Below are 21,279 nucleotides of genomic sequence, written 5' to 3'. Positions count from 1 at the left end.
TCAGAGCCCTCCAGGCAGCCCAGTCTAGCCCTGCCTCTTATGTACAGCATCACTGCTTTCCCCTCAAAATCAACAAAAAAAAGGGGTCATTTCCATAAAGTCTCCTGGCAGACGCTCAAAGAGGAGAATATACATTCGCTTGCGGAGAAATAAAAATATTGATTTAACTTCTGCTTTCTCTTGGCCAACCGTTTGACCCAGATGGTATAAGGCAGTGGTGAAATCCAAATTTTTTTTACTACCGGTTCTGTGGGTGTGGCTTGGCGGGCATGGCGTGGAGTGGCTTGGTGGGTGTGGCAGGGGAAGGATACTGCAAAATCTCCATTCTCACCCCACTCCAGGGGAAGGATAGTGCAAAATCTCCATTCCCTCCCCTCTCCTGGGAGAAGGATACTACAAAATCCCCATTCCCTCCGCACTCCTGGGGGAAGGATACTGCAAAATCCCCATTCCCTCTCCACTTCTGGGAGAAAGATATTGCAAAATCTCCATTCCCACCCCACTTTGGGACCAGCCAGAGGTGGTATTTGCCGGTTCTCCGAACTGCTCAAAATTTCTGCTCCCGGTTCTCCAGAACCTGTCAGAATCTGCTGAATTTAACCCCTGGTATAAAGTCTCCTGCCTTGAGCAGGGGGTTTGACTAGAAGACCTCTGAGGTCCCTTCTGTCCCTACAATTATATGTTCTGTACTTGCCTTCCGTAGCAATTCGACCATGTAGGTAATCATGCAATGATATTTGCCATACTATGTTGTTGAATAGAAAAGAATAACAGAGTTGGAAGGGACCTTGGAGGTCTTCTAGTCCAGCCCCCTGCTTAGGCAGGAAACCCTACACCACTTCAGACAAATGGTTATCCAATTGGTTTAAATTTTCTAGTTCTACATAGCCCATTACAGTCGTACCTTGTTCTGGGTTCCAATCTATAATTTTTTTTTTCTCCAAAGTTGCCACTGTTTGGATCCTTCAGCAGAGCACAATGTACCTTCCAACCCATAGAGCAAAGCTTCTCAACCTTGGCAAGTATGAAATACGTGGACTTCAACTCCCAGAATCCTCCAGCCAGCCAGCACAGGGAATTGCCATAGAGTTCAAGAGAGTCCTATTTTTCCAGGTTCCATCCCAGCAGAGTTTACAACATTTAATGGTACCAATACTTTAACCAGTTTTCCCCTTCCCCTCTGATTGAAGGTGGGAAATGAAAGAAAAGGCATTTATTCTTTATTCCCCTGCTCCCCCTTCTTTGATAAGCTGGTCAACCTTCTCTAATTTTGCTACTTCGGAGGGGCTACCTTTCTGAACAGCTCACGCCCAGCCAGGCGCCCAACCTAATAACGATACAAACTTCGGCCTTTGAAAACTACTGTCCCGCAAAGGTGCTAAGAGATGCAAATGTTTTCCCAACGTGATTTTTTTTTTTAAAGCAATGCAAATATTTTTCAACCCTTTTTTTTAAAAAGAGAGAGAGAGAGAGAGAGAGAGAGAGAGAGAGAGAGAGAGAGAGAGAGAGAGAGAGAGAGAGAGAGAGAGAGAGAGAGAGAGAGAGAGAGAGAATCTGAAATGGCTTTCTGGCACAAGTTCCCACACTGTCAACTGCAGAAGGACGGATCCCTTTTGAATAAACATGCCTGCCTTTGTACGTTAAGCATTTGTCAATCAGCAGCGGCCTCCAGTTGCGCTCTCTTTCTCTTCCCATTATCGCAACAATGACAATTCCCCCGCACTCCTTGCTTGCTACTTATCCTTAACAAAACCCGGGACAAATAATGGACGACTTGTTACCAAATGGATTCTCTTTTTATATATGTACATACATATAAAGGTGACGACGGCAGTCAGGTAAATCTGAAACGGGACCAAAGGAAACTCAAGTAACCCGAACGAACAGTATTTCTGTGTTACATCAGGCTTGGTCCAAATGAGAGTTAGAGGGTAGGAGTCTTCCAAAGGGGGGGAAAAAAAACCTTTGATTTTTTTTTGATATTTTGAGCTCCTTACCCCCACAAAGAGACATTCTGATGTTCGTATTCACGGTAGCATTCTGACAAGTTGGGCACTGCGTGTCAATCCTTGCCCTCGCTCACAGGAAGTGGGGAAATGGAGTATCTCTGTTGGTCAAGGCAGCCCATGACTTTCTGAAGACTGGATGGAGCTAACTTCTCCACCTCTCTTGGCAGGGTCAACTAAAGTCGCCAAGTTTATTTGCAGCAATCTTTGGTTTGGATCAGCCTTGGGCGGCTTGGTGCTGCCTCCCAGCCCATCGTCAAAAGTAGTCCTCTTTCCTGTCAGCATCTCCAACGTGGCCTTTGGCTTGGTGGAACTGTTCCAAATCTTCAGGGTCACCCACCTCGCCTCCGTGGTCCTCCTGCAAAGGAAACAGGAAGTAGAAAGAGGACAGAGAAGAGCAACAAAGACGATCAGGGGACTGGAGGCTAAACACACAAAGAACAGCTTCTGGGATTGGGTATGTCTAGTTCAGGGGTCTGCAACCTTAAACACTCAAAGAGCCATTTGGACTCGTTTCCCACAGAAAAGAAAACACCGGGAGCCACAAAACCCTTCCCGTACCTGACTATTTCTTGAGTGGCCACACTCTTCAGTCACACGCAGTCCCTCTTCAGGAGATCAACCATCAAATAGCAGGAGCATTTAAAGTCACAAACATAGTTTTTCTATATATTACCTACCCAACTGTAGGATAAATATCCAACAGCTTTTCTACCCTTTCCTTGCTCGATGCATTCCAGAGGCTTTGGGAACGATGATTCCCACAACCCAGCCAGCACAAGGAGAAAGGACGGTCTGAACCATGATGAGTTGAGAAGAGATGGAAACTGGACTGTTGCCTGACCCTCATATTTTTGTGGTGACGGTTGAAAAGATTTGTAATATTCAGCTGCCTAAAGGGTATATTGTCGGCGAGAGATCTGCGCCGAGCAAGGGAAGGAAAGAACCACGTTCTATTCCAGATTTGCAAGCGTGGTCACCTGGAAGGGGCCCTCACTCGCCCTAAGCATCCAGCCTCGCTTGAAGGCAGATCAGCGCTTAGGAAACCTCTACCCATAAACCAGCATGCTCACAGAAAGATGGCCTATGAGAAAAAAAAGCAGAAAAAAAACACCAAGCTTCATACAGGATCCTGTTCTTGGTCCTCCTGATAATCGTCCATTAAATTGTCAGCGACTTTATTTGACTGATCGGCTCCCTGGGGAAGAAAGCACATACCAAAGAATAATTTGACAAGCGAAAAGCTAAGAAATAAAGAGATCTTTAAAATGGCGGGATTGCGATGGCTAAAGGCAAACAGCCTCAGGAGCACCCTATGCTATAGAGCGCCTGAAAATTCAGCATAGCTGGGCCAAAGAGAAAAAACCTCTAACGGACCAACAAATCTCCTTCAAAACTATTTAACTGAAGGAACCCAAGCAGCCTGCTTTCCAACTGTAACAAATCTGTTTTAAATCAGAAAACGCTCGAAGCCCCTTTCAGAGGCAAACTCCAACCCCCAAACCAGTTTGGGGCACTTAGAGATTCCCCAGGATCCTCTAGACCAGGGGTATCAAACTCAAGGGCCATATCCGGGCTGTGATGTCAGATCCGGGCCCCGGGGCCATCCTGGAAAATGTAACGGGCCAGTCCGCATTGCTTCAGCCCATTCTACCCAATGCAGCTTTGGCCCGGTCTACCCAGTGCAAAGAGGAAACATCGGGCCAACATGGCTTCGGCCCGGTCTACCCAATGTGAAGCAGCGGTGAAATCCAACTGAATCTATCCGGCTTGCACGATCCGGTAGGGCCGGCGGCGGGAGGCTCCGCCCACCCACTCGGACGTCATCATGTCTCGTTTTTGCCCGTATATGTGCTCACATTTCCGATCTAGTAGCGAAGGTAAGTGCATTTTACCCCTGGTGCGAAGAGGAAACATGCCAGCAGTTTGGGGAGTGGCGTCAAGCTGGCCACGACCACCCAGTTGGCCACACCCACCCAGTTGGCCACGCCCACCTGGCTCCCCAAGGTCAACCACAGCCCTGATGCGGCCCTCAATGAAATTGAGTTTGACACCCCCGTTCTAGATCCTAGTGCCCATCCTGTGCGGAATTCCGCTGTCGGTTTCACTACAAACACCTTCCCTTCGAACGACGTTGGTTTCTGCGTCCCTCCGCCCAACTTCTAAACAGAGATAAAACGAACCTTCGGTATTTTTTCCTTGCTCACGGCAATTGCCGGCCGATTTGTCTGGTGGGGTTGTTTGGATGGATCTGTTTTTTCTTCAAAGCTGGGTCGTTCCAGTTCTGCCTCCTCAAACTCATCTTCCCCTTGATTGTTGGGATCCTGAGCTGGGTCAGCAACATCTTTAGGTCCCTGAGAGGAGAGAAGGATCACTTAGACCTGGGCTCAGCCCTTTGCGGTAAACCAGCTCAGGAAAGGGACCTTCGCCATGATTCCAGAAACGCCACTTTATTGTCGAAATTATATCCGAATCTTGAAAGCCTGCCGGAGGTTTTGCCTCCTCTTATACTAAATAAAACCAAAGTGGAGTTATTTTGGGTGTCCTTGTCACACCTTTCCTATTCAAGGACTGAGGTGTCATTTCCTTTTCTCAGCAGCACCTGAATATCTTTCTCAAAGTTATCTCTGCATGTCTTTATAGGCTTCACACCTGATGCCAAATGTCAGCCAAGCCATCTTCTTAAAATGGACACCTAACATCAAAAACATCATCCAAAAACCCACAACAAAGAATGTTCTTTCTGTGCCAACTCAGGAAGCTCAAACTGCCAAAAGAGCTGCTGATCCAGTTCTACAGAAGAATGATTGAGTCTCTCATCTCCACCTCTATAACTGACAGACACACACTTCAGAGGATAATTAGAACTGCAGAAAAAACAATGGCTACCAACCTGCCTTCCATTGAGAATCTATATACTGCACGAGTCAAAAAAAAGGGCTGTGAAAATATCTACAGACCCCTCACACCCTGGACATAAATTGTTTCAACTTCTACCCTCAAAATGCCTGAGTGGCGTAGGAGGCTATTGCCTCCTGCTAAGGCAGCATTTAACATCCAGCTGCCTGCAATTACTGTGAGTTCAATTCTCACCAGGCTCAAGGTCGACTCAGCCTTCCATCCTTTCTAAGGTGGGTAAATTGAGGACCCAGTTTGTGGGGGCAATAAGCTGGCTTTGTATAAATATACAAAAGTATGAAGGCTATTGCTTAACGCATTGTAAGCCACCCTGAGTCTCCGGAGAAGGGCGGCATATAAATCAAATTAAAAAAAAAAAAGACATTATAGGCCACTGCACACCAGAACAACTAGACACAAGGACAGTTTTTCCCCGAATGCCATCACTCTGCTTAACAACTAATTCCCACAACACTGTCAAATGATTTATTAAGACTGTATTACTATTATCCTTCTCTTCCTTCCTAGTACCTATCTCTTCCCACTTATGGCTAAATCCATGTTGCTTGTATCTTTACAATTTGTATTGTTTTTATTGTTTCCTAGTATGATTTCATCGCTGATTAGTATCCTATGACTATCACTAAGTGTTGTAACTTATGATTCTTGATGGATATATTTTCTTTTTTCTTTTATCTCCACTGAGAGCATATGCACCAAAGACAAATTCCTTGTGTGTCCAATCACACTTGGCCAATACAGAATTCTATTCTATTCTCGTCCTAAACCAGGAGTTCTTAAACACTCAAAGAGCCATTTGGACCCGTTTCCCACAGAAAAGAAAACACCGGGAGCCACAAAACCCTTCCCATTTCTTGAGCGGCCACAAAACCAGCATGAATTAAATGTTCTGTTTTTTCTGAAACTTTTCTTGGATTTATCCATGGTTGGCCTACCGGGAATTGAAAAGCTCAATAAATCATGTGCCGGCAGGTATCGCACATTGGCAGTTGTGATGCCTATTTTGAGTGACAGGGAGCCGCAGCAGAGGGGTGAAAGAGCCACATGCGGCTCCAGAGCTGCAGGTTGCCAACGCCTGTCCTAAACCATCTCAAATGATCCCCACATTCTCTGTTTCCGCACCACCTTTCTCCTCTGTTGCTCCAGCTGTATCTACCATATTTACTCAAAAGAAAACAAATCAGAATTACAAGCGACTCTTGCTACCCTCTTACCAATCAAACCACGATTGGTTCCCACAACACCTTAACACCCCCACCCCCCCCAGCCTTCTTAGCAAAACGCAACGAGGTTTGCATAATGTTCGGGACACGGTGCTTCCTTTAGCAAACTGAATTGGGCAAACACCAAATCCTCCTCCATCTAATTACAATTTTGGAACTCCTTGCTGGAAACTGTGATGCTTGTTACTGATGATTTTGAAAAGAGGCTAAAGCAATTGAGGGAGAAGGCTATTAGCTGTTCCAGAGGGCCTTAAATCCTGGGGTTTCTCCCCCACCCCACCCCCCACTCAACTGTAGCCCAATGCAACTGCCAGCTGGACTTGGCAGTTCTTCTTCATTTGAAGCCTGGGCTTGCTCCCATTTAAACAACTCTTGAGCGCTTCAGAAAAATAACCTTTCCGACTTTGCTTTAAAGTTACTTCTTTGCATTGCTTACCATCTGTTTCTGGATAATTGCTTCCTTCTGTAGGTATGTGTGGTTTTCTTCCTTCGTCATGCCACCATCTGAACAAAGCAAAGTCAAGAAGAATTAGGGGTTTTTTTGTTACGAAGAAGTCACAGGGGGGGATGGGTGGGGAGGGGGGGTTAGGGAGGGGGGAGGGAGAGGGGGGGGGAAAAAGGGGGAAAAAATTTGTATTTGAAAACTTTTTCAATAAAAAAAAAAAAAAACGAAAAAAAAAAGAAAAAAAAAAAAAGAAGCATTGGGGGGTAAAAAATAATAATAAAAAAAACATTGAAAAAAAAACTTCGTAAGACTTTGCCTACTTCCAAATTTCCTGGCCTCCAATTAATGTATCTCTGTGTGTGTGTGTGTTAGGAAATGATAATTACCTAACTTGTTGGGTTGGCAATATATAAACTAGCATTATAGCTTTAAGCCTGTATTGCTGTATTGCAACATACTGTGTCCTGATTGGTTAACTCTGTAGCCAATGTCCTTAAGAGGGAGCTTGAAACTTGGTTTGTTTCTCTTTGCTGATCATTATTGCTCTGTGCTGATCTTTACTGCTCTTTACTGCTCTTTGCTGTGTTTGCTACTGTTTGCAACTGTTTATTGTGTATGACTACGACGACTGGTAAGAAGACTTTGTTATTGGATTATCCCTGGACTATTGTTTTACTATCTACTGCTTTATTTGTGTATGACCTGGACTGTTTATTGGACTGGGCCTTATTACTATTTCCTAAAAGGAAACACAACTCAGTGTATCTGTGTGTTGGCTGTGATTATTCGCAACTGCTCTCAGTCGCTTTCATGTGCACACCCTTGCTACTCTAGGGTTGCTCTGCGAATTCCTTAACAGCGTGTGTGTATGTTGATATTCTGCAGACACTTTCCAGTGTTGACTTGGGTGTGATTGGCTCTCTAGTGACCTCGGACGGTCACTAAATGAACTGTTGTAAGTCGAGGGGTGCCTGTACTGCTTCCTAGTACTTTACAGCCCTCGCTAAGCAGTTTACAAATGTCAGCCTATCGCCAGCCCCCCCCCCCCCCCAACAATCTGGGTCCTCATTTTACCGACCTCGAAAGGTTGGAAGGCTGAGTCAAGTTTGAGCCGGTCAGGATCGAACTCCTGGCTGTGGGCCGAGTCAACCTGCAATCCTGCATTCTCCCCCACTGCACATCATATTGCAATCACTTCACATGTCAAGAAAATTTTGATATTTTGGTTTTACTAACAGATTTTTAACAGAGTTGGAAGGGACCTCATAGGTCATCTAGTCCAACCCCCAGCTCAACCAGGAGACCCTGCACCATTTCTGACAAATGGCAGTCCAATCTTTTCTTGAAAGTCTCAAGTGATGACGCTCCCACAACTTCCAAAGGCAACTTCTGTTCCACAGGTTGATTGTTCTCGCTGTCAGAAAGTTCCTCCTTACTTCCAGGTTGAATCTCTCCTTGGTCAGTTTCCATCCATTATTCCTTGTCTGGCCTTCAGGTGCTTTGGAAAAGAGCTTGACCCCCCTCCTCTCTGTGGCAGCCCCTCAAATATTGGAAAACTGCTATCCTGTCTCCCCTGGTCCTTCTCTTCACTAGACTAGCCAGGCCCACTTCCTGCAACTGTTCATCATATCTTTGAGCCTCCAGTCCCCTAATCATCCTGGTTGCTCTCCTCTGCACTTTTTTTAGACTCTCAACATCTTTTTATAGTGTGGTGACCAAAACTGGATGCAGTACTCTAGGTGTGGTCTTACTAGGGCTTTATAGAGTAGTATTAGTACCTCCCTTGATCTTGATTCTATCCCTCTATTCATGCAATTTAGGATTGTGTTGGCTTTTTTAGCTGCTGTTGCACACTGCTGGCTCATAATTAGCTGATTGTCCACTAAGACTCCAAGATCCCTCTTATTGGGAGGAAGGCCCTGAGATCCAGCAAGCCCCTGGCATATATAACTACCTCCCTTCCTCTCTCCATTGGTTCTTTTTTGCTAACCCCCAACTCAGCATCCAGGTCGATCATCATTTTTCTTCCTCCAGATCAATCATAATTTGCATTCTCCTTCGCCCCAATAAGTTTCCAATCTGATCCTTTCGTTAAAAAACATCCCCTCTCTTCCAGCATGGAGTCCAAGTTGAAACCCAACGTTCGGATTTCCCACAGGCTCCCCCTGTGACCCTGTTCCCGAAGGGTTTTGGCTTTGATGTGAAGCAATTAACCCCTGTTCTCCAAGGGCAGTTGTGGAACGTGGGACAGCTTACATTGCGAAAACTAGGACCACCTGCTTGGTGCCGGTCACATTCCTGAGGAGATTTGCTTTTTCACTGTTCCATTTTCTGCCAGGTCAGTTGTTCTACTATAGGTGTTGAGCTGCTTTTATAACTCTCTGTTGGCTCTTTTCCCTCTTCTGGCCCACCAGTGCATCTGCCCCCTATGCCCCCACCTTGAAGGCTGCTATGGCTACCACACAGAAGAACGGAGCGGCAGCTAAAAGACTTGGTTTAGGACCAGGGAAAGACAACAACTTGAAACCCCCAAATTATTTTTAGATTGTAATGTGGAGAGTGTATTCGAAAAAGACAGCGTGCAACGTCCTCGCAGAAGTTTTTCCCCAAGCTGAGAAGTTGTCAGGACTTCTGCTCCCAGGATTCTCCAACCATCATGGCCATGGGCTGAGAATTCTGGGAGTTGAAGAAGACCATTGCTTCTGGAGATCCTCAAGATTGGGGATGTCTAGCTAGAGACTGTTGGAATAAGAGTGAGGAGATGCAAGTAAGGTTCAAGTCCTCACATCCTGGTCCCTGCAGGTTGACCCTCACCATAAAGTGAAGACCCAGCTGAAGACAGGGGCAGGTACCCACTCTGAGGAAAAATAACATATGAAAATAACGAAGCATTAAAATCAGCTCAACTTCCTGTATCTCTGGAAACTTGATAAGGTTCCATCTTGGCTCACCTTGAGTAGGTGGATAAAGTCCCTTGTGAAGGTGGAGAAGATCTACACTCACTATCTGTCCACCCAAGGCAATATAAAACAGGACCCCAACCTTACCCACAAAACTCAGACCCTGTTCCGTCTTGAAGACACTCTACACAATTCCCCCCTGTTCTGTCTCAGATGATGGGACCAACCTCATCACGTTGTTCAATCCCTCCTCTTCAGCCTTACCTGCGTGCAGGTCTCTCTCATCTGTTCCTCCTTTTTCAGCTCCCCAGAGGGTGTGTCGCGGCCGCCCTGTTTCCATCTGTGCTCGACTGCCATCTGTCCTGCCTGGCTCAGATACGGTATCCAGGTGATACCTTTGCAGGTAAGGAAGAGCCCTCCCATCGTTCATCTGCAAGCTGCCTTTGTTGACAATCTCTTGCCAGCTGCGAAGGAAAGGGGCTATTACAAGCGCTGTTTTCCCATTTGTTTCGTATAATTCCATAATTCTATGGAATTATATCCAAATTAGAAGGGACGCGGTGGCTCAGTGGCTAAGACGCTGAACTTGTCGATTGAAAGGTCGGCAGTTCAGCGGTTCGAATCCCTAGTGCCGCGTAACGCGGTGAGCTCCCGTGACTTGTCCCAGCTTCTGCCAACCTAGCAGTTCAAAAGCATGTTTAAAAAAATGCAAGTAGAAAAATAGAGACCACTTTTGATGGGAAGGTAACAGCGTTCTGTGCGCCTTTAGCGTTGAGTCATGCCGGCCCCAACCACGGAGATGTCGTCAGACAGTGCTGGCTCTTCGGCTTTGAAACAGAGATGAGCACCGCCTCCTAGAGTCGGGAACGACTAGCACATATGTGCGAGGGGAACCTTTATCTTATATCAAAATCGGTCCCTCAGCACTCTCTTCAGAAGTGGTATTCAGTCAGATTTGTTGGGAAAGGAGGAAACAAATTTTGTTAAAAGAAGATGGGTCCAATCCCTCAATGAACCCAAATCCCGGGTCAGAATGCAGACGTCAATTTAATCTTTGTAAAAAAAAAAAAAACACACAACGACAACCAAACACTCAGCTCACTCTTGGCTCCTCTTGTCTTTTAAGCTGGTCTATTTTTAATATTATGTATAGTTCAAGTGTTCACGAATGTTGCATTGCATCTTGGCAGCGGCTCGAGGGGAGAACTCTTTTAAATGAAAAGAAGGCAGAGCGGCAGAGATACCAGCTCGTAGCTGATTGTGAAGAAGGAGAATAATTTGGGAAAATAATTATTCCCATAGTTTTTACATTCGATGTCCCTTGCCCGGAGTTAACATTGAGGTCGCATAGCATACTAAGCCCCTAATGTGGATTGCTTGTTTGTAACTTAGTGTACAAGTGGTCCTCTGTTTATGACCACAATTGAGTCCAAAATTTCTGTTGCTAAGCAAGACATTTGTTCAACGGGTTTTGCCCCATTTTACAACCTTCCTTGCCACAGTTGTTAAGCGAACCCCTGCCATTGTTAAGTTAATTAACATGGTTGTTAAGTGACTTCCCCTTCGGCTTTGCTTGTCAGAAGGTCGCAAAAGGGGATCACATGACACACACACATCCCCGGGACACTGCAACCGTCATAAATATGAGTCAGGTGTCAAAACGCCTGAATTTTGATCCCGTGACTATAGGGATGGTGCAATGGTTGTACGAAAAATGGTTATAAGTCGCTATTTTTTCAGCGTCGTCGTAACTTGGAATGGTCATTAAATGAACTATTGTAAGACAAGGACTACCTGTATTGCGTGAACCCACATGTCGTGGTATGTAAGCTGTGGCTGTCAATTTCCCAAAGTCTACCTGATCGTGGTTTGTTCACGAAACAATGCTTAGCATGACCGGGCAGGGTATGCCAGGAAAAATCCAAGGACTCACAATGGATCTTCAGCGTGCAACACTCTTTTGCACAAGTTGGTAGTGGTTTGCAAATCAAAGGCTAGAGTAAGCTGCTGGGTGGGACATGCCGTTTCATAGCCAGGCTGGGCCCTTCAATTCAGAAAGCACAAAATACCTCTGCACTCGTTGGTCCTGCTTGTTGGAGAGCTTTTTTTCCAAAACCCGTCCTTCTTCCAAAGCAGCTGGGAGCTTGAGCCTGGGTTCAAATGCTTCTGGATGGCCCTGTTGCCCTTGCATGTTCTGTCCTGCTTCTGGATCCTGCAGTGAAAAAGAGAGTAGAAGAAGAAACCATGGCTGTGAGGTCTTTAGACCTAATTCTTACTCATCGGAAAGATTCTAGATCCATGATTACCTCCCAGCCTCCCTTGAAGGTAGGAAGTAAAATTGAACTCAACAGGGATCAAAGGTTTTTCTCCATTATTTGTATGGAGTCTACCGATATTACTTTGATTTAATCATTTAAATTAATTTCAAAGCTACGGAGGGCCAGATCTGGATAGGAGACCTTGAGCAAAGCTCTAGAGTTGAAGGATCAATCAAAGAAGACCTAATCACTTCTTGTTGTGGTCCGCCAGCAGCCTGCAGAGTTGGCAGCGGAGTCGGACAGTGAGGAGGCTGAGGAAGAACATGGTTCAGTCCTGGAGGCTGGGAAAGGCTCTGTGTTGGAGGCAGAGATGGGGCCAGGGCCATCTGGGAGTGATGTGCGGACTCCGGAGCCTCCAGAGGCTGACAGCCGAGAGGCAGAGGAACAGGAGGAGCCTGTTCCTAGTGCACGCATGAGAAGAGCTGCCAGAAGGCAAGAGCAGCTGAAGCAAAAAGGACAACTCAGGAGTAAGGCCAAGAGATGATTGGCCCCTCCCATAAGGCTTAAAAGACTAGCAACGTCTCTTGGGCTCTTTGTCGGAAAACGTTGATAGATTTATTTCTTGCCTTGCTGCATTTAGTTCTTGTTGGCGTCTTCTGCTCTTGAACTTTTGCCAAGAAAAGCCTTTGGCAGGTTGCTTAATTAGACCAAGGTTGGTGATAAGGCTGAAGAATTGTGTTATGAAGAATTTGTTTTGAATTAGTTTGGACTACGCTGAGAATGAGTTAATTCTCAGCTGTTCTAATAAAGTCTATTTGTTTCGAACTGATTGCGTCTGATAATACCTACTTGGGCCTGGGTCACAACACTTCTATACGGTGGCCCCAAAGACCCAACCCATTGAGAGCGCAATCCAAAGGAGGTTTGACCTTTACACCTTGGAATGGTAGCAAGGGGGCCAATATTCATATGAAAAACTTTACGGAGGCATAAATCTTAACCCAACGTGTCCTCAATTTCTCAAGTCTCCACTTGTCTTCTAGGGAAGCATGGTGTAGAAGGGTGTGCTATCTTAGCAGCGCCTACCAGAAGCTGTCCATGGTGCTGATGACGTCTTACTTGACTGTTGTAGTCCACTCAACTAGACTTCTGCAACTTTTATCTATCCAAACTCATTCGATCCATTTATGCTTGGACCAAAAAAGTATATGAATATTCTCACCTGGTTCTGCACGCTATTCATCATCCGGGTGTAACGAATCATGGGTGCATCTTTGTGCCGAGCTGGCGGCTGAGCCGCAAAAGCCAAATTAACCTCCTTTGGTGGGACCAGTTGACCAAATGGCCTGTCCCCCTGGGCTCTGTTGTTGTCGTGTGAAATACGGTTTTCATGCATCACGTTCTCTTCTCCTTGACGTTTGATCCCAGGGGGTGGAATGGCGAAAGAGTTCCCAGGCGGAACGACAGCTTGGTCCTGGGGTCTCGGAGGTGCTTTAATGCCATCGTCCTTGGAAGCCTAGAAAGAGGAGCATAAAGTAGATTTGAGAAAGACTGTCCAGAAATAAAAAAACCAACAACCAAGTGTGACACGATAGAGTGTCCCTGCTGAAGGCTCCAGCAAACTGCTTCTCCCTAAAACGCCGTTCCATTCTCCTTTTTCGGTCCCAGTGAATCAAAATCCAATTCTTTTTGAGCTCTTCTACTGATTTTTGGTGTCCTCTTTTCATTGTTGCTACTGTTCTGAACCTTTGGGTTTCCCCAGTCCTGCTGATCATGTTTTGGCTCCATAAAGAATTCAGATTTGGAGAAAGATGTCTTCTAAAATATGGAATGACATTGATGGACTGGGCTACTAACCGGGATGAGACTGTTCTGATCTAGGCTCCCTTAAAAAGCAGGAAGCAGAGTCTTGGTCCCGGCAAAACCTCTTTTATTTACACGACTGTGAATCCCTTTCATTCAGTCAGCAAGTCCTGTCCAAACAGTTTTTCAAAGGAATATTTATCAACACAGACCTTATCTCGCTTGGCAAGCTGCCACGTAACTTGTTTCCAACCGGAGTACAAGGCCAAACTTGACACAGAGTCTCTCAGAGTCACGGAACGAACGCATTGTTTCCTGCAAAAGCCCACTCCCTGTTCGCTCCTCTTTTGTTTCCTATGGGAGGGGCCAATCCCCTCCAAGGTGTGGCTTTTACTCTTGAGTCGACCCTGCTTTCTTAGTTGCTCTTGTCTTCTGGCAGCTCTGTGCATGCGCACACTGGGAACAGGCTCCAGCTATTCCTCTGCCTCACTGCTGTCTAGCTCCCTCTCTGCCTCCGACGCAGAGCCCTCGTCCGAGCTTTCCCCAGCCCCCAGGACTGGCCCATGTTCCTCCCCAACCTCCTCACTGTCCGACTCTGCTGCCAACTTTGCTGGCCGCTGGCGGCCCACAACAGAAACATTGGAACCATACTATATTAGGCCTTTTATAAGGAATTGCTCTGGTTTCTGGACCCTTTTCTAGCACAACTCTGAGCCTCATAACTCACCTTGACGCCTCTGCCAAATTCACGATGAGCTCAGGTTTGCTAAATAACCTCCCCATCATCTCCCGTTTGTTTTATTACAGTGACATGTTTCCTGCCCTTCCAAAGCAACTTACAAATTCTCCCCCAAATATACATAGTGGGGGGGAAAAATTGCAATGAAACGAGAAGATTTCAGGCCACCAGGATGTATCCTACAGAGTTCCAGGAAAGGAGATGCTATTAGGGGAGAGAAAATACATCTGGAAGACATGGACTAGTCCCTCGTTTCTCTAAGGCCAGACTTGAACCTTCACCTCCTGAAATGAAGCAGGCAAAAACTGGAGATAAGGCATTTTTGGGCCCCCTCCCAGCCTTAGTTGGTTTCCCAGCTGATTTCAACTCTGGCAAACATCTGAAGGATACTGGCCCCCAGATTGATTGGGACTGCTGTTCCCAGAATTAGCTAGCGGCCAGCATGGGATTTTAACCTCTTTGAGTCTGAACTGTTTTCTTACAACATGGATTTGTTCTCCAAGCTGACTTATTATTATTTATTTATTTATTTATTAGTTTTATTTCTATACCGCCCTTCCCCCGAAGGACTCAGGGCGGTGTACAGCCTCATTAAAAGCACAAAGACAGACAAAATTTAAAAATAATTAAAATTATTAAATGATAGGCTCAATTTAAAACCCCAAATTTAAAATCCCATTTTTAAAAACCCAATTAAAATCTTTACCTTGATAGCCCAGCCTGGCGGAACAACAAGGTTTTGAGGGCACAGCGAAATACACGGAGATCAGAGATTTTATGAATTTCTGGGGGCAGCTCATTCCAAAGGGCTTGATCACCAGGCCAGCTGCAATTTTCTACACACTGCCTCCTAAGCAATTTGGTGGGTGGGCCAGTGGAGAAACAGAAGTGTGTGCTGTTTTAGCCTAATTCTTTGCTTTTTTTTTTTTAAAAAAAAAACAGGCTTAGAAAATACGTCCAGGGTGGTTTTACGAGAAAGAACCTGGGATCAGCCTGGCATTTTCCCTGGCATTTCAAAGCAAGAGGCCGAACCTTTGGAAGGGGAACTAGGAACTGGAAATATTGTACCTTCGGTCTAGCAAGCTGCAACACGCTCGACCCCAGTGGCTGACCATAATGCTGCTCTTTGGCTGTCCCTGCATCCTTAAAACTCGGCATCTTCTGAAGGGTTTCCTTGAGTTTCCGGAACTCTTCCATCTGAACCTGGAGGGAGAGCAAAGACCCACAAAATCCCCAAAGCTTTAGATCTTCGATAAGAAGAGACCTATTAGATCAGATCAGGAAGTAAATATACTGAGACCAATCAGTTTTTCTTCTTACTGTTCCCCCACAGCTGTTATCCAGGGCCCCCCAAGTTGTCCTTGATCTGTCTTTCCTCTCCAAATTCCTATAAATCGCTTTCAGAAGCCATCTACCGAAACGCTCTCCGTATCCAGTGGCAGTGAGCTCCCCAGGTTGAACCCCCTTAAAGCGGCCTTTCCTTTGAAGTGTCCCACGTTAGCCCATCTGCCACTTTGCGGAGTGTGGGGGAGTTATTGTGTTAAGAGAGACCAAGGGTGAGATTCTGCCAGTTTGGACCGGTTTGGGCAAATTGTTAGCTCCGACCAGTGGTGGGTTCCTCCCGGTTCGATCCGGTTCGGCCGAGCCAGTAGTGGTGACGATATGACGTCACCGAACCGGTTCTCCTCCCAGCCCTCCCACCCCCCACCCCCCACGTTATTCTTACCTTTTATTTGGTCCCACCCCCAATCTATTGCTGCCTCCTGAGTCCCAGCTGATGACTAGAGGGAAAAAAACTGTTTAAACTCTTGCCGCGGGGCTTCAAAGGGCCGCCCTACAGCTGATCAGTGTTAAAAGCAAACAAATGAGTTGGGTCGTAAGTGCGAGGACTGGTTGTAAGTGCGAGGACCTTCCAGAAATGACTCTGACCAGCTAGCCACGCCCACCTAGTCACATGACCTCCAAGCCACACCCACAAAATAAGCCACGCCCACAGAACCGGTAGTAAAAAAATTTAGAACCCACCCCGGCTCCGACGATCAGCTGCGAGCGATCAGCTGGGCCCATCCGCCCGCTCCTGCACTATACCGATCTATATTTCCTTTGTTTGAAGCCCAGCTGACAGGCGCGGCAGAGCAGATTGCCGCGCCTCACTGGGGTTGCAGTAGAAGGTAAGTTTTAGAGCTTTTTTTCAAACCTACTGCGTGCACGGAGCGCGTTCGACGAGCGAAGCAAACTTAGCGAACCGGTTTTTAACACCGGTTGAAATCCCACCACTGAGGGAAACCCATTTTACTAGCTTTTGGCTATGCTGGCTGTGAACCATGAGCGCTGAGGTTCGGCCCCTCCAGGCAGGGCCAAGAGCTTTCACGGAGAGCCGAGCACTGAGTTACCTGAGCGTTGAGGAGCTGCGAGTGAACGTCCTGGTGGGCTTTCCGAAGTAGCTTGCTCTCCTCCCTTAGTTTAAAAACGGTATCTGGAAATTCAATTCAGTTCGGTTAGAAGGCGCGTTCTCCCCCTTCTTTTACCCCCCCTCTTCCTCCTAGAGGGGTTCGGATGCCGTCTTTAAGAGAGGCGTTCCCCTCCCTCGCAACCCTGGGCTCAGTTTAGAGCCCAGGGCGCGCCCCCTCTGTGTCCTCCCCACCTTGTAATCCCACCACCTCGTTGTCCTTCTCCCGTTGCAGCTGGGAGTATCTCTGGATATGGGTCTCCACCGCCTTGCGATGCTCCAGTTTCAGCCCGTTGTGTTGAAGTTGCAGGTCCAGGAACTGCTTCTTGACTTCTTCGTGCTGGTTCTGGGGACAGAGTCAAATCCAAACCGAAAACATGGGAGCAAAACAGAGGTGGGGTTTCAGCAGGTTCTGACCGGTTCTGGCGAACCGGTAGCGGAAATTTTGAGTCGTTCGGAGAACCGGTAGTAAAAATTCTGACTGGCCCCGCCCCCATCTAGTCTCTGCCTCCCGAATCCCAGCTGATCAGGAGGAAATGGGGATTTTGCAGTAACTTTCCCGTGGAGTGAGGAGGGAATGGGGATTTTGCAGTATCCTTCCCCTGCCACGCCCACCAAACCCACAGAACCGGTAGTAAAAATGCTGACTGACTCCGCCCCCATCTATTCTCTGCCTCCCGAGTCCCAGCTGATCGGGAGGAAAGGGGGATTTTGCAGTAACCTTCTCCTAGATTGGGGAGGGAATGGAAATTTTACAGTATCCTAGCCTTGCCACGCCCACCAAGCCATGCCACGCCCACCAAGCCAAACCCACAGAACCGGTAGTAAAAATTCTGACTGGCTCCGCCCCCATCTAGTCTCTGCCTCCCAAGTCCTAGATGATCAGGAGGAAATGGGGATTTTGCAGTAACTTTCCCCTGGAGTGAGGAGGGAATGGAGATTTTACGGTATACTTCCCCTGCCACGCCCACCAAGCCAAACCCACAGAACCGGTAGTAAAAATTCTGACTGGCTCCACCCCCATCTATTCTCTGCCTCCCGAGTCCCAGCTGATCGGGAGGAAATGGGGATTTTGCAGTAACCTTCCCCTGGATTGGGGAGGGAATGGAGATTTTACGGTATCCTTCCCCTGCCAGGCCCACCAAGCCACGCCCACCAAGCCAAGCCACGCCCACCAAGCCACACCCAAAGAACCAGTAGTAAAAAAATTTTAAACCCATCACTGGAGCAAACCCTAACAATGGAGCGAACGCGTCTCATTTCTGCCTTCCCAAATTTCACAATTTATGGTGCGTATTTTTATCTGTTGATCCCTAAACCCAGCTGGGCAGGTTGGTTTTTTTTTGGTTTTTTTTTTTAATTTGATTTATATGCCGCCCTTCTCCGGAGACTCAGGGCGGCTTACAATGCGTTAAGCAATAGCCTTCATACTTTTGTATATTTATACAAAGTCAGCTTATTGCCCCCACAAACTGGGTCCTCAATTTACCTACCTTAGAAAGGATGGAAGGCTGAGTCAACCTTGAGCCTTGGAGAGATTCGAACCTGCAGTAATTGCAGGCATCTGGTCTTAATAACCAGCTTAATAACAGGGTGCCTTAGACCACTGTACTACCAAGGCTCTTAGGTTTAGATGGAAGGCAGAGTCCAAGCTCCAGGTCAAATCCCCAACTCATGGTCAACGTGATCACAATTCAGACGTTTGGCAACTGACTCATACTTACGACAGTTACACTGTCCCAAGTTCATGGGATTCCCCTTTTGCGACCAGCAAAGCCAGATTCACTTAGCAACTGTGTGTGTGTGTGACTAACTTAACAACGGTGGCCAAGAAAAGCCGTAAAACGGGGCAAAACCCACTTAACAAATGTCTCGCTTGGCCACAGAAGTGTTGGGCTCAATTGTGGTCGCAAGCGGAGGAGGATCTGTATTTTAAGCAACCAGAGAGGATTTCCTCCCTAAATTTGGTACGTGGAAGGAATAAAATCCAGTTTTTTGGGGGGTGGGGGGTGGAAACCAGGATTGAAGTTCTCCCTGCAACAGACTTGGTGAGTTTGGATTATCACGGAACCGAATACGTCTTGTCTCGAGCCCCGTTTTGCATCTGGCTGACGGGCTGGTTTCTAATTTAAGCCGAACAAGCTGATCCAGGAACGTTGAAGTCTCTCTTCCCTGAGTGAGTCTCGGGGAAAATGCACGCAGAGCTGCAGCCACTCTTCCATCAAGCCAGGCTGACACATAATCGATAACACTCTTCCCCCCCCCCCCACCATGGCATGACGCAATGGCGCAGTGCTACTTAACATGGCCAAGTTTACAAGCCAAATAATTGCTGCTTTTACTTGAGCAGCAGGAGGGAGAGATTTATGGGGGGGGGGGGGTCTTACCGGCCTGGCTTGTTTCCATTCATGGATCCTTTCAGTGTGTTGGTGTGCAGGGTTTGTGTGTGCTAAATTGAATGAGGTAGGAATATTTGCCATTCTAGCTTTCCCTGCCTCCAGCGTTCCTCATTGTTTCCGCAAACCCCCCCACCCCCCCGTGATCTGCGGCAATTAGCAAGGGATAATTAGGGTTGCCACCATTAGCCAGGCCCTGTGGTGTTAAAACTCCCTTGTTCCCAAAGTGGTTGAGCTGTCCAGTGTTGGAAACAGTGTCCTGTTCTTATCCAAGACAGGGCAGCAAACCTCTGATTCATGCAGAGTTTGAAGAAACCTGGCTTATCGCAGGTTTGAATTGTGGGTAACTTGAATGCCGGGAGCTGTTGAAAAACAAGACGCTGGATTACATTGCCCTGAATAGTGACTGTTGTGGCCTGTTGGCCGCCGGCCCCTCCAGCAGCCGACTCAGAGTAGGAGGAGGCGTGGGAGTCAGGATCAGCCTCAAGGCAACCTGAGAGCTCCGAGGGGGAAGAGGGAATGGAGCTGGCAGAGAGAGAGAGAGAGAGAGAGACAGAGGTAGAGCTTGGGCCGTCCATCAGCCCTCAGATGGAGAGTCAACAGCCCCCAGGTCTGGAGGTGGCTGATGAGGAAGAGGAGGAACAGCTGGGTCCAGTGCCTGATGCGCAGAAGGCAGAGGAGAGGAGAGCAGTGGAAATCTATGGGCCGGTCCTTGGGACGGAAGAGCCACTGCTGCTAGAGAAGCCCCACCCTAGCTCTGGGGATAAAAGGCAGGGGGCGGAGATGAATAGATGTGGCAGAAAACTATTAATCTCCCTGCTGGACAGACTTGTTAGCCTGCGGTGAGAGAGAAACTTTTTGCCGGGGCTGCTGGCGCTCCTAATAAAGGAATCATTGATTTAAATACAAAGGGTTTGTCGTGTTTGGCGAGCTGGGTCAGAACAGTGACAAGTGCTCTCCAGAGCATATCTCGAGAGCCACAGGCTACCCCCCCCCAGACTAACCAAACTTATAAATACAAGGCGAAGAGGGGTCTCCTTACCTTCAGTATCTTGTGTTGTGAACTTAAGGAGCCGTATCTGTTCATGGAATCTTGCTGCGGTGAGAAAAATCACAATAATCATGATTGCGACTAACTGCGCAAATAATTCACAATTGTCCCTTTCTCTTAAACCTAGATAAACACCGTCCTCAACTCTCCATCACTTTAATAACCTACATAATGGCCTACTGGAAGTTTTTAAGAAGATGTTGGGTAACCATTTGTTTGAAGTGGTGTAGGGTTTCCTGCCTAAGCAGGGGGTTGGACTAGAAGACCTCCAAGGTCCCTTCCAACTCTGTTATTCTGTTGGATTTTGCTTGTTTTCTTGAATTAACCCCTCCCAGGCTCACACAATGCATCAAATCACCCTCTGAGCAAATAGACTTAGAATCCTATCACATACTTGCAGATTCAGAAAAACCAAATTTAGCACGTAGTAAAACTGCAACTATTCGGTCTTTATGTGCTGTGTGAACACTCTCTCTTTATTAAGGGCAACTTCTAAATCCTGCCACAAAGGTGAAAAGATCACAGTGGCTGCTGGATAACTTTGTTTTGTGCCCTGAATTTCTCGAGAACGCAAGTAAGGATGGGTTAGCAAAGGAAGTGAACATTTTCACTGAAATCCAGCACACCTTGGATCTAGACTGATCCTCTAAAACTCTTCTCCCTCCCTTTTTTTTTTAAAAAAAAAACACACACATATGCCTTCCAAAGGGATCCAATTTTACTCACCTTTTCTTTATTGAGTGCTTCCTGCGCCTCCAGTTTGTATACTAAAAAATCTACAAGGCAAAGCAGAACAAAAAGGAAATTAAAAGGAAGGAAGGAACGGGGAAAACGGCGAGATGCAGGTTTACTGAAACCTGGTTTACCTTGCAGCGAGGTTTATGAAGTTAATAGGATGGAATGCCCCCAGTATTTAAAAAAATAATAATTCCTGGGCAAGCAAGTACAATTTTAGCCCAGCTTAATAATATCTACTTATGAGCGGTTACTGGAATACGCTGCTTTCTTGGGAGCATCAAGTAAGGAAACGGAGGTCAGCTCTTTGGGGTCTCGACTTTGTCAACTTCTGGACTTCAACTGGCTGGGGAAT

General features: G+C 46.9%; 1 protein-coding gene across 1 annotated transcript in view; it reads right to left on the bottom strand.

The window, feature by feature from the left end:
• Positions 1-1,789: 1,789 nt before the first annotated feature.
• LOC139326046 (Golgi integral membrane protein 4-like) overlaps positions 1,790-21,279 on the bottom strand; it is a 29,085-nt gene continuing 9,595 nt past the window's right edge. The window contains exons 3-14 of the mRNA XM_070956142.1: positions 20,916-20,965; positions 20,181-20,234; positions 16,938-17,088; positions 16,687-16,769; positions 15,362-15,496; positions 12,974-13,267; positions 11,563-11,705; positions 9,758-9,957; positions 6,585-6,652; positions 4,190-4,360; positions 3,133-3,204; positions 1,790-2,364 (exon numbers count right to left, since the gene is read on the bottom strand). Of these exons, the coding sequence (XP_070812243.1) occupies positions 2,263-2,364; positions 3,133-3,204; positions 4,190-4,360; positions 6,585-6,652; positions 9,758-9,957; positions 11,563-11,705; positions 12,974-13,267; positions 15,362-15,496; positions 16,687-16,769; positions 16,938-17,088; positions 20,181-20,234; positions 20,916-20,965 (1,523 nt within the window). The 3' untranslated portion in view covers positions 1,790-2,262. The remainder of the gene's footprint in view (positions 2,365-3,132; positions 3,205-4,189; positions 4,361-6,584; positions 6,653-9,757; positions 9,958-11,562; positions 11,706-12,973; positions 13,268-15,361; positions 15,497-16,686; positions 16,770-16,937; positions 17,089-20,180; positions 20,235-20,915; positions 20,966-21,279) is intronic.

This window comes from Pituophis catenifer, unplaced genomic scaffold, assembly GCF_029215685.1.
Source record: "Pituophis catenifer annectens isolate HBS135680 unplaced genomic scaffold, rPitCat1.0.hap2 SCAF_18, whole genome shotgun sequence".
NCBI classification, from domain to species: Eukaryota; Metazoa; Chordata; class Lepidosauria; order Squamata; family Colubridae; genus Pituophis; species Pituophis catenifer.
The sequence above is the reverse complement of the archived record's forward strand: the minus strand, read 5'-3'. Positions and strand labels throughout refer to the sequence as shown.